The sequence below is a fragment of the Struthio camelus genome, chromosome W (assembly GCF_040807025.1).
Source record: "Struthio camelus isolate bStrCam1 chromosome W, bStrCam1.hap1, whole genome shotgun sequence".
In the NCBI taxonomy this organism is placed as follows: Eukaryota; Metazoa; Chordata; class Aves; order Struthioniformes; family Struthionidae; genus Struthio; species Struthio camelus.
Window position 1 is genome coordinate 57265946 of NC_090981.1, and position 13198 is coordinate 57279143.

General features: G+C 45.6%; 1 protein-coding gene across 4 annotated transcripts in view; it reads left to right on the top strand.

Annotated features, from left to right (window-relative positions):
- LOC104147771 (PDZ domain-containing protein 2) overlaps nt 1-10131 on the top strand; it is a 213056-nt gene extending 202925 nt beyond the window's left edge. For all 4 annotated transcript variants that reach the window (XM_068925089.1, XM_068925090.1, XM_068925091.1 and 1 more), the window contains 4 exons: nt 278-379; nt 2154-2424; nt 4364-4498; nt 5942-10131. In XM_068925089.1, the coding sequence (XP_068781190.1) occupies nt 278-379; nt 2154-2424; nt 4364-4498; nt 5942-6108 (675 nt within the window). In that variant the 3' untranslated portion in view covers nt 6109-10131. The remainder of the gene's footprint in view (nt 1-277; nt 380-2153; nt 2425-4363; nt 4499-5941) is intronic.
- Nucleotides 10132-13198: the final 3067 nt, after the last annotated feature.

Sequence of the window (13198 nt, forward strand, 5' to 3'; positions counted from 1 at the left end):
CCCCAGGTATAGTAGCTGTCCTAATTCTGACTTTGCTTTCTAGCCCTTGAAGAAATCCCTGCTGCCATCCGAGTTCTCCCATACTGGTGCTACTTGTGTCTGTAACACAAGCAGAAACGCATTTAACGTCTCAGAGTTTTAAATCTATGAGTTGTCTTTTCCACTTGCCGTAGCCTGAGAGTGCTGGGAATTTGTCTTTTGTGTGGGAACTTGGTCTTGATCTTTGTTTTTGTTCTTCCCTCCTTCCCCCTCCCCTCCACCCCCATTTTTCTACTAGAGCAAAGAAGACGCGTACTTTGTAGTCCTTCGTAAAGAAGAAGGAGCTGGCCTGGGATTTAGTGTTGCTGGAGGAATAGATCTGGAACAGAAATCAGTCACAGTAAGTGATGACTGCAAGTCATTTTTTTGCAAAGCTCGCTTTAAAGCATGCTGGTGATTAGATCAAGTGCTCGTTTATCAAGACTCACTGCAAGTCATTCGCAGTCATAAAACAGTGCCTCTCAGAGGCGGCTGCATACCATCTGCTACTGAAATCAAAGAGAGAGTGTCTGGGTAGTGTAATTTTTATTATTGGAGATGGATGCCAATTATGTTTTCAAGCTTTAAAAGTGTAACTTGTCTGTTACTGGATGGGATCAGCTGCGTCTAAGTTCCAAGGAATAAAATTCTGCATACAGCAGCCTTTTGGGAAAGACTTTAATTTCCAGCCCTTGAAAGTGAATTCTGTGCAGCAAAGTTTTGGAAGGTTTTTGCAGATCCTGAGAGTGACTATTTCAGATCTCTGCAAACATTCTGGATTTCACTCCACAAGTTTTTATTGCTGTTGCTAAAAACTGTTGGATTTCAGGAAACGAGTTCCAAAAAGCCTTATACAGCTTTCTGAACCGAGGGCGTTATGTTTGCCATGAAGTGATTTGGGAAGTAAAAAGGGATACCAGGCGACTGAAATACTATCCAGAATGGGATCAGTGCGCTAGAGAAATCCAAGACAGCCAGTGTCCCATATGACAGTATCTTTACACAGGGTGTGCTTTTAGATTCTACCCTGAAAGAGATATGTATCCATTGAGTGCTGACATTAGGACAAGCTTTGGGGGCTGCAGGAGCCATTACAGGAATGTTTCGGTTTTTGGCCTTAAGCATGTTCCTGTGTTTAGCATTAAGCAGCCATTGAGGTAAACTATGGTCCCAGTATAGGGACCAGGCTCCACCTCAGCACACCCCTGGAGTGAGGGGGAGCAGGAAGAGAAAGACTTCTGACTCCCTGCTGGTGGTGAAATAGCTAGAGAAAATGCCGTACCAAGTTGTGTACACCGATTTGCTGCCTCAAACCTTTGTCCAGTGGGCCTAGGACTGTGTGACTAGGTGGTTGAAACCATGTTCTGGTTGTGAAAACTGCACAGTGCCTGATAGACTAGTCTTTAAATACCGGGTCTTAACCTCCTTTGGTCGGTTCCTTTCTGTAAATGGCACCCATATAAATGTCATCTGCACTCGATGGAGTTTACTCGAGGTTTAATCCCTCTGCCTAGTGTTTTGGTTCTTTGCTTTTTTTTTTTTTCCTAGAAAAGATCTGTTCCAAGCCACTAAATCAGTCTTTTGCATCTATGCATGTGCTATTTTCAGCCAAATTGAGATGAACGATGAAATACTTGTTCTAACGTGTAGCTTCGATACATCAGAGCCTTTCTGTGCGCTGATGCTGTGCACGGCCTGGATGTCTGTGCCTGAGAGCAGTGTGGGCATATCACAGTCAATGGGAATTTGGGGAGAGGGTGTCACACAGTGCAGCGTTGTCCTTGGTGAGTCTGCCGTAGCACGAGCGTCACGTTAATGTATGTGCCTGAAGACCTTTACAGAATTTGCTGAAATCGTGCGAGTGGTTTGTGATGGTGTTTTCTCTCGCTGTCCTTAGTTGCCTTTGGCTTAGAAGTGACCGTGCAGTAATGCCATCTTTGTCCTCTGCTTTTCTCCCATCCCTAACTGCAGTTCTTGTGCGGTCACTCAGGTCTTGACGTTTGGGGCCGCTTGTTGGAGCGGATGTTGTGTGTTACTCGGACAGTAGGCACAGATCGCAGACTTTGGTAGAGGGGACTCTGCGTTGCGTGTGGGCATGACGTTGGAGCATCCCTAAGTTAAAATCTTTCTGGTAGGTCCACAGGGTGTTTTCAAAGGGAGTGGCATCTCAAGAAGGGACTATTCATCGGGGAGATCTTGTTCTGTCAATCAACGGCAAGTCCCTGGCGAGCTCAGTCCATGGGGATGTCCTGAACGCGCTCCATCAGGCGAGACTACACAGATACGCGGTCATTGTCATCCAGAAGGAAAAAGACAAAGCAAACAATTTCTCCAGACTTGAGATATCAGCTACTGGCAAAAAATGTGTGGGGTCTGGAAAGGATGTTGCCATGGAAGTAGCAACAGGTATGATCTTTGTCCAAGAGCAGTTGGAAGGAATCCCTCGCAGAGCAGACTAAGGGAAAAATGTCCATGTGTTTTAGATTAAAAGTGTCTGTGTCTTATGCAACTGAAGGGAGCGCATGAAATTACCTTTAACTTTTATTTGTGCTCTTTGGAGCCCAAATCCAGATTTTGGGTTTTTAAAAATATCATAAATAAGCAGAAACTTAGAAGAATGTTTAGGGCCTAATCCAATTTCTACTGAACTTAGTGAGTGCCTTTCCACATTCTTTAAGTCCGGGATAAACTCCTTTAAAGTAATAACAGTAGTCAGTGCAAGAAAGCAAACGGTCAAAAAAGGGGGAGAAAACCTCAAAGAAAAACCTGAGCCCTGCAGTTTGTTGTTCATAGGGACTGAACTTGCTCTTTGTAATAGTGGATTTTATACTGTTTCTAATAAAAATATAGCAAAAAAATTATTTTGGTGTTACAGTAAGTGGAGCTTAATCAAATCTAAGTCAGCCATCCCGTGGGAAGCTAGAAATAAATGATTTAACTGGATGTCAGTGAAATCGTGAATAAACTGCTGTTTGGGCACAAGGCAACATTTCAGCGCGCAGGCTGCACTTGGGATGTTGTAAATGGATCTCCTATATTTTGTAGAACTAAGGCACGTAACCCTTTAATCGGTGCCTGAGCGTAATGTGCTGCTTCAGGAGGATTGCCGTGGTGGGGTTCAATCCTGCCCTGGCTCCCGTGGCCCCGAGCGGGATCGGGCCGTGGCTGGGGCTCGTTGCCCAGAGATTTGTTGCCGCGGCTTCCCCTGCTGTCACGGGCAATGCCGGCTCCTCGGCTTGAGGCCACCAGGGACTGGGCCGCGTGCTGCCACCAACCCATCTTAAAACTCTTGGCTAGAGTCTGCTGCAGCGTGGTTTTTTTTTTTTTATCGTCTTACGCTTTAACTGGCTTTGATAGTACAGCATTGTAACGCAGCTAAAAAGAAATACGGAGTGCTCTGTAAATGAACGGACCAGCGTTTCTGTAATTGTTCCCGTGGGTTTAATATATATAATTACTGCAGAATCCCTTTCTGCCCTAAATTTGCACGTGCCCTTCAGGTTGGCGAATGCCGAATATCTGTTGGCTGCGGGCACTAGAGGGCAACATTATCTCGTAGACAACCTAGGAAAGTGTTACTACCAGTGCATCTCCATCCTGCCAAGCGAAGCTCATCTTCAGACATTTGACGTAGCAGCACTTTGTGATAATATGGGCTGCATAATTTTTATATTTACGCAGGACAAAGAGGATCCTCTTCTCCGGAAATGTGAATTTATTTCCTCCTTCTGAGCAAAATCATAATCTGTGTTAGCTATAGCAATATTGCATTCTGCAAGCATCTAACACTGATACGGAGGAGGCAGCACGCACCTACTGGTAGTAATAGCTATGTCCACAGATTTGACACCAGAAACAGTTATGCTAGTCAGTGATTACATCCACCCCCTTAAGAGACCGCAATGTAATTGTTTAATATGATGTCTCATTCTTTACCGCTATTTAAAAATATGTGGTTCTTTGGATAAGCAAGTGATACCAAATGAAAGAAAATGAAATGTTCTCCACTAACTATACTTATAATTTTCAAACCCTTTTGTTGATGCGCGACGATCTTTGGAAAGTTCAGCCCTAATGTTGCCCACAAAAATGCCTTGGCATGTTTCTGTTGAACAAGTAAGATCTAAGTGTCTCTGTGCCTAATTACATTTTGCACCGCCTCCCCCCTTAGAGCCGCAGTAATGTGCGTTCGCTTCTAGGAGAAACCAGGTGACAACGCGTTCGAGTTTGAACATGAGCTGAACTGTGAATTGCTTTGTCACAGCAGCAAAAACAAAACTAACAAAACGCAGCTCGCAATTTGCCTGTAGCTGAATAACAAGATGCTGTGTGCCTTCTGTCGCAGATCCAAACCTGGATATGAACGATGTCATCTGTGTTGAATTACTGAAAACCTCTGCTGGCTTGGGATTCAGTCTTGATGGTGGAAAAGCTTCAATTGCTGGAGACAGGCCCTTGCTTGTAAAAAGAATATTTAAAGGTACTAGAAACACGGATACGCAATAGGTGTTATCGCACTTTTCCTGTTGTACATTGTATAGACGTTTTAATTCTTGGACTCATCGTTTTTTGAAGCAAGGGTTTTTTTTCGTGTCCCCTGTTTATTATTTCTTATTAGCCAAAATGGTCGTTATAAAAACACTCCCGGGACGGGCTAGGAACTGCATCTACTAGTAAACATTTGTGGAGAAATCTGATTTATGAGATATGATGCAATTCCTTCCTGGGATTGTCCACTATTGTGGATACTAAACTTCAGCAGCAATATCATATGCCATGGTTTGAGAAGCTTGTGTCTTTTAAGAAGCATAATGCTGATAATGAGCGTGGTTTTCAAACACCATCCTGCATTTTACCCAATTACTGCTTTTCCCGTTTTTTTCTATCTTTGTTAATTTTCATGTTAGATAAAGCTATTGGCTCTCGCCAGGAATACGTGATGTGCGTGTTCAAGAACGGCCACTCTTGGATGCTGTGTGGTCGGCAGGTGGTTGAACATAGATGAACTGAGTATAAAAAGGAAACCAGAACTATTCTGTGATTTTAGTTCTGTTTAGTCGGGGATGCAGTTCGGTGCAAAATACGTAGCTTCTGAAAGAAGCTGAAACTCTCAATGAAGCTATGGGCGCTCAGCGTAGTCACCGGAGCAGATTTCAGTTTCGTATTTCCTCCTGAAGAGAAAAAAAATCAAACAGATATTTCCCGAGTTCTGCCTTGTCGATTTGTGTGTGCATGTGTTTGCGTTCTCCTCTTTAAAAAGCGATTCTGAGAGTGAAAGGCATGTTTTATTTTTGAGGTCATTAATTTATGTCCTTAGTTACACACTTTTTCTTTTTACTCCCCCCCCCCCCCCCCCCGTTTTCTCCCCGTGATTGCTGATACTGTCAGCTAAACTACCGTTACAGGAAGCGTACCTTCAGCTGCAGCGTAGGGTGCGCCTCTCGTTAGGAGGTGTCTGGGTGTCTGGCGTGTCTGTCTGAAGTTTGCTACCCGCGCTTGGTTTGTCAGGTTTTGCAGTCCCCTGTGGTGTTACCGCTTGTGACAAGGAAATTCTGCCCGAGGAAAAAGTATCGGTGTTGCGCACAGCCTGCGTGTTTGTGCAGGTTGTGTGCAGCGTGTGTGTGTGAGTATGTACGCACAAACCCATATGTATATATTTATATCAACTTTTAGGCTCTCAAGTTTCTTTCTTCAGAAACAGACCTTTTGTCTAAGATTGCGGATTTATCGTTATCTTGGTTAAAGTAACATTTTCTGTGAGACGTAGCATGGACTAAATTCCTAGGGCTAAGCATAAATGACTTGTATTGAAATTGCTGCTGTTCGAAGAATCACTTATTTGCTGTTCATCACAGCTGAAAATATATTTTTGTGGATTTTTTTTTTTTTTTAAACGTTGACTTTGTTCCCCTTTTGTTCCTAGGTGGTGCTGCAGAGCAAGCTGGAAAAATAGAAACTGGAGATGAAATTCTCGCTATTAGTGGAAAATCATTACTTGGCCTCATGCATTACGACGCCTGGAACGTTATTAAATCTGTACCAGAGGGTCCTGTTCAGTTACTGATCAGAAAACACAGAACTTCAGTATGATGGAAGCTCCGCAGCTAGTCACACCCGCTAAGACAAAACATTTAAAACCATCTTGAAGCTGTCTTTACATTTCTAATGCCACACAGAAATGTCTTGCGGCTCTCCAGAGGAGTGCAAACAGCCCCAGAGAAGCCTTGAGCAAGCGTGCGATTGTGCCTCGTAAAATCTCTCCTAGTTATCGAGGACGTAGGAAGCCGAACGCTACGGAGATTTTTGTGTTACGTGGCAGTTTTGTTGGATCTTCAGGACATTTACCCGGGCTTGGTTTAAAGTATTTTGACTGAGAGAGATAACGCTGTGCCTGTCCCTGATATTTTTACTATCTGCAGAGTGTTGGGAATATAACTTGTTGGTTGCCCTCCTGTTGACAAGGATGGCTATTTAGACTGTACTAATCACTTAGCTATAATTTGACTTCAAGACACTTATTTAGGGTCTGGTCTTTATTTCTTATAATAAGAGAATGTCTGGAACAATCTCACTTTATTCTTCTAAGTGCAGTTTTGCTAAAAATGCGTGACAAAAGAGAAGTATAATTTTGCACAACTTTTTAAGCCTAAAAAATGAACGTTTTATCACAAAGCTGAAAAATCCTTTTAAAACTGGTGAACTAACTCAGCATCCATCACAACTGAATCTGTTCTTAGTGGCAATTTGTACCTGGAAGTGCTTGGCATTAATGCAGCAGCAGTCTGTGCGCAAGAAAATCACGTGCAAGTGTTAGGTGATTGTTCACCAAGAAGATGTACGCTGAGCAGTTAGTTGTGATTAAAATGGGAGCGTTAAAAATTGGGGTCTGAATTTTAAAATTTGGGCTTCTAACAGTAGGCACCTTTAAAATCTCTGTGTTTTTAAAATTGGGATAATTGAGGTGCTGAGCACTTGCCGATTCCACAGACTTCAGCGGTTGCTAATTACGTCTGAAAGCCGGGCCAGGTTTATTTGACTGCAAGAGGTTTGCGACTGCCGAACTTTAAACGCTCAGGCTGGAAAACGGTGGTCTAAGGATGTGGATTTTAGCAGATCGCATCTGAACTGGCCATATTTGTGGTGGCTTTCCATCATTCTTTTCTTTTCCTGTCCCGTATTTATTTTTGCTTGCGTGAAAGTGGGCGAGTACGTGTGTGCTGCGTGTTAAGGTAGAAATGACCCCGGCGGCAGCAGGATGGGGCTGAAACGGAGGGTTCTGGATGGTGAATTTGGAAAGGGTTTTCCTAGATCACAATTCACGAGGAGAAACCGTACTGTAGATGCAGCAAAACCGTAGGGGTTCTGGTGCCACCCGCGTTGAGCTTGGATTTTCCCACCGCTGCTCACGGTTGGTATCGGTAGCAGACCCTTCTGCTGAGCGTTACTTATAGCAGGCTGTGTAGGGAGGAGAGCGCATGGATGAGAGAGATTAGACTGTGCTATTTCTCTTCCTACATCTGGGGTGGCTGAACATCATCAAAGAGGTACATGGGGTAGTGGGCCACCTTCCTGACCGTCCGAGAGCAACTTCCTTGCTCCGGAGCCCTGAGGTTGTTTGTCGGGCTCCGACGAGAGCCCCGCGCGGAGGGCGCCCAGCCTGGAGCCGCTCCAGATCCGGAGCGCTGCCGACGTTCCTGGTGAGCCAGGAGGCCGGGTAGCTGCTACAGAAAGGTCTGGGCTTGTCGCTTGACCCTACCCAGATATGGTGCTATAGATAACTTTGGATTTATTCAGCAAAGCTTATCGCGGTTGCTCGCAGGGTGCTGGAGCGCTCACTTTGGTTCAGCTTTGTTAGGCTGCAGCTCGCTGTGGGCAAAGAAAACACCCTCTGCGAGGCAGCCCGAGACCAGGCGAGTGAGCAGGAAAGCTGTGCCGTGTTTGCTGATGATTTAATAGATTTAATTCTTTTTTGGTGACACGTGTTAGCATGTGAATTCAGGGAGAGCTGTAGCTTTAGGCTGCAGGAAAGGCAATACTGGACACAGTCCGACAGCTGCTTGGCCTGCAGAATTGCTGTTGAAGCTAATTCAGGTTCAGCACTGTGAAGTGACGGTGGAGATGGGTCCCTCATGATGCCAAAGCTCGGCCGCTCCGTCGGGACCGGTCCTCGCCTTGGGTGGCCCCCGGGCAGGCGTCGGGAAGGTGCCGTGCCCCGCGCAGGGGGACCGCGAGGCACCTGCGGGACTGTGCTGGGAGAAAGAGCTTAGCTGTGCTTGTCGGTTGAAAACAGGGAGAAGACGTTTGGCAATGACAATTGAACTGCGAGGCCTTGTTCAGGAACGACCAAAACCTGATTGTAATCGACAGCGTTGTATAATAGATACATAAAATGCATGTGGAATTTAATGCGGCGTAGTGAATACATACCTGTATATGTATAATGCATACAAGTGCAGTACTGACTTTTTGCTACTTCAATATGGTAAATCACAATTGTGTTTTAGGAAATGGCATTTCTTTCCAGTCCACAGTTTAAAATTCATGAAGTTCCAACCCAAGGAGCGTATAGCTCCCTCACTCCTAAGCCAGTGTGAACTCAAAGGTTAAATTTCCATTTTGTAAATTAAACTTAATTTGAAATGTCTTAAAATAAAATGTGGTGAATGTTTTCAGACACTTATTTGAAGGTACTGTTCATTGTGAGTGATTTAGAAAGTTGTCATTTTTCAGTAATCAAATACTGTTCAGTCTTTTATTTTACATGCATGTAGATATGTGTTGGATCAGTAAAAGCAAAGAGAAAGGGGAATTTTTGTGTGTGATTCAGTAGTGACTATAATTTAAAAGATAGATTTAATGTTTAAAGTCTAGTAGTCAATATGGATAGAACGACACACTTCTCTACTAACTTTGCAGCAAGAAAAAGATTACTTTAGCCCTGATTGTTTCTGTCCCTGAAAATAACTGTTTTTTGTGAAGGAGCAGGAAGCATCCTTAGTGATGCTACCAGTGTTTGTATCATTGCAGTAGCATTTTTCAGATGCCTCTATTGAGGTGACGTTCCCTAGAAAGTCCCAGAATTTATAGGAGATGGTTCTGCTTTATTCAAAACAGGATGGATAGATCAAAGAGATGTAGAGAACCTGCCGTTACACACCTGGCAAAGTGAATGTTACTTTTCTGAGTGCCTGGTAGCACTAAAATGGCAGAGGAAGTTTTGTTAGTTCATCAGTAGTTGATAGGTTCATGAGCATTTTTAGCCTTGCCTGGTGGCATGTCGGTCCCCGAGGTGATTCTGTCCATGCAGGAGAGTTGGCCGAGCTCTCGGAGAGGGGTGACTCTCCGGAGACTCACAGCTACATCTAGCAAGAAAAGAAATAAGGTTGTAATTACGTGCTTCATCCCAGACCAGTCCCAAAGGCATTCAGATGAGGCTGATAGAGTAGGTCTGGCAGGGCTGCCATCTGCTATCTCCCAGGCCTGGAGCCGCTCAGGAGGACGGACATCCCGGGTAGAGCAGTGGCCTCTAGTGTGATACTGGGCAATAGCATGTCCTGCAGTCTTTTGCGCCTGCAAGAAGTATCAGGTGAGGAGGGAGCAGTATCAGATGATTTTTCTTGCTAAAAAGATTCTGTTGAGGGCAACTAAGTATTAAGAAAATGTTGAGTGATTCATGTTTCCTAGTAACTCTCACTTAAAAATAACCCCGGTTAATATTCTGCAGTTGTTCTTGTCCAAGGCGGAAGGAGCCATTCCCAGAGAGGAATGTTTGCACGCTTCTGCGTTCAGGGTATGTAAATGTACACAGGGAAATATTGAGGAGGAGTAGACTAGGTCATGTGAGAAACTGGGATCCCACTCTAGGTAGGTTTTGTGTATTAGGCTGATACACTTCTTGTATGATACTGTATATTTACACTTTTATTTATATAAATAAAACTTCTTCTAATGAAAACTGTTTAAAATGCCCTGTATATTATAAAAAGTGAGTGCAATAACACGAAATAGATTGTACATTTTCAAATTTGCTGTCTCTGTTATGTAAATCTGTATCTCCATAAACTGTTTTGTTTGGGTTTTTTAGTGATTTTGAAAATAAATGGTATCCTTAGTACTCCTCTAGATTTTTATTTCTATTTTGCCAAAGTCTGTCCCGCTGCAACCTGGAAGCGTGACCTGGGATCACAGGGACGAGGCTGTCCTGGAGAGCACAGTCAAAGACTCTATTAAAACTGTTGAGATGTGCATCTGAGCTATAAGCGTACATACCACCCTCTTAGGGGTATCATTCAGCATAAACAGGATTAAAGCATTTAAGAAGTCCTAAAAGGTGTTGTGTAGGACTTGCTCTGGTACCTTGGAAGATGTGCTTGATATTTCCGCACCCAAGGAAAATGCAGATAGCAAAGGTGAATGCAGTTTTCAATCAGCAGCAGCCTCTGGAGCGTGCCAGCAGTAACCACTCTGTGCTTCCCGCTCAGCTCCTTGGCTTTAAGGAGGACAAGTTGTGTCTGTATGGACTATGTATCTCTGACTAGCCCCAGCCTGATACTTGTTGTTGTCTTCAACCTTCCTTAGGGAAAAACTCCGTTCCAAGCTGTGGTAAGCAGGGGGTGCTGGCGGGGCTGGGTGGCAGCTCTCTGCGTGGAGACCCTGGAGAGCTGAGAGAACCTGAAGTAGCTGTGGTGGAGCTCCTTGGGGGACCTGCAGGCCATAAGCTCCTAACTGGGAAAGTCTGGATCAAGTGATCCATGTTCTAAAGGGGACAGCTGGCTTCACCAGTGCTGCATTGAAGTTTGAAGCAAGCCTATTGCTGAGAAGGGTGAGCTGGGCCGGGAGAGCACAGTACAGACGTCCTCCAGGGAGCTGTTCCAGCATGGGAAGTGCCAAAGCCAACGCGAGATGTTCAAAATCCAGTGCTGTTGGGGAAGGTATGGGCACATCAGCAGGTCGCTGTGAGGTAGGCTGAGCTGGCGGAGGGATGTTGCTGTGAGTTAAGAGTTTATATTCACATTGCAAACCTGCATGAAGTGACCTGTGTTGTGCTCACCGCAGCAGCTACGCTGTGAATTCCCACCTGTTTCACACCATACATGGTTCTGCTGCTTCCCTGGTGTGCCTTCTCCTAGGGTGCATGGCATCCCTTTAACTTCCAAACCTTGAAGACCAGGCTGCTTTCCAGGCAGGTGCTGGTGGACTGTGAGACCTGGACAAGAGTGAGCTTGCGGGGTCCCTCACTTGCTTTAGAAAGGTGTAAAGTGCCTTGACAGCAAATTACTCCAGTCACCTCAAACTGGGGAGCCTTCGCCGCCAGCGTGCACCAAGCACTTTCCAGCAGGAGACTGGTTTTAAAGGAGTGTTTTATGGGATACAGAGTAGGGGAATCGTACAGGTTCCTCAGGTGCAACATGCCACCAGAAAGGGGTAGATGGGCTGTTATGAGGTGGGGGAAGGTGTTGGCTTTCCGGTCTTGTTCGCGCAGAGGGCACCAACCTCATGTGGCCTGCTGGTCCACGGGCTGGTTCCTCAGAGAAGCATGGCGGGTATCTCCCCAGCTCTCAAAAGGCACCTCTCTGGCAAGGACACCAGCAGATACGGCGGCAGAACAGCAGGCCGTGCCCATTTGCTTTCGATTTCTGAGCACTGCACTGCAAGGGCAGGGCGCGACTAAACAAGCATCATGTGAGGAGGAAGAAGTCCCAGCTCTTCTGCTGAATCACCCTGTGCCGGGGCAGATCACGAGGCAGGGAGGCCTCCCGCTTCCCGGCGTCCCCTGCACTGCCATGCCTCTTTCTTGGGCTAGAAAGGGAAAAGGAGGAGCTTTGCGGTCTCTCGAGCCCTCGTCTGCACAGAGACCCCTTTTTCCAGCACTCTCTCCCTTGCAATCAGCTGCGATGAAAGGCGATATCGAGGGTGTGGTGTATGGCAGCGCCTACGAGTCGACGCAGGGTGGAATGTGGAATCTGGTCCTGCCCCGTGGGGTTTATTGTGCAAAGTGTAAAATGCCAATAAGAAAAAAACAGTAATATGAGAAGGGGACGTGGGAGTGCAGGATGAAGCTGTGGGAGGACAACCACCACCTTGTGCCCAGTGCATCGAGATATGGTGCAGAGGGATCTCCGAGGCCTGTGTCCCGGCTGATTTCTGGCATTAGATGGGGCATCAGGCGGGTCTTCTCCGTAGCTCACCCCATGCGCAGCGGCAGAGGTTGGGGGCCCCACAGCGCATGCTGCTGCTTGGGCTCACTCTGACACATCTCCCCTGCAGGAGCCCTGTCTCTCCTGCGGGGCTGCACGGTGACCCCTTCCTTGTGTGAGAAAGAGGAAAAAGGGCGTTTTTGCCTTGAAGGTCTCTTCTGCTTTCCCCTCTACCCTGCTACCGTCAGCACTGGGGCAGTCCAGTCCCTCTCTCTTCTTGCCTGTGACTCCCCTGCGTATCCATCCTCCTATCTATCCTTCTCCCACTTTCTCCTAACGCGTGTCGTGAACTGGAGCTGAATAGACTTCAAGCGTCAAAGAAGGATGGCTTTTACAAGATCAGTCTTGAAAGGCTTTAATTAAAATCTTAATTGCCCCAGACAGTACCTAAGTAAAAAGGAATACAATACTGATAAGACAAGCACTTAATCCATAAAGGCGTTAGTGCATGTGACATTGTTTATGCACTAAGACATTCAAAAGCGGTAGAAAATTACATTCATAAGCCAGTCTCTTAGGGGCTACATATTGCCTAACACGGACGCATTTCAGAAACCAGGCGTTTTCTGAAGACCTCGGAGCCTCTGCAACTGGGGAACTTGGCACTCAAAGGCAGAAGGAGTTTGCGGTTTCAGACATGACTTCTTTTATTCCTGTGTCATTAACATAAACAGCTCAGATCTGGCTGAGATAAGTGGCGATACCTACTTTATTATTAGCGATCAAGTTCATGGTTCAATCCAAAAAGTTCCCAGTTACTTGTCATGTTTTATCTCTTTCCTGCAATCGTGTTTCCTGTTAGCATCCTGCAGCCTGACCTAAGTCCAAATAGAGCCCGTGTCTCTGATATTTATGGAACTCAAAAATATTTTTCATTTATATTTCAAATTTACTATGCTACTAAACTTGACCAAAGGCTAAATGTTGCCGTCTCTGTGCCTACACGAGGGTGCTGTGAAGGATAGCCCCTGCTGGGGAATATC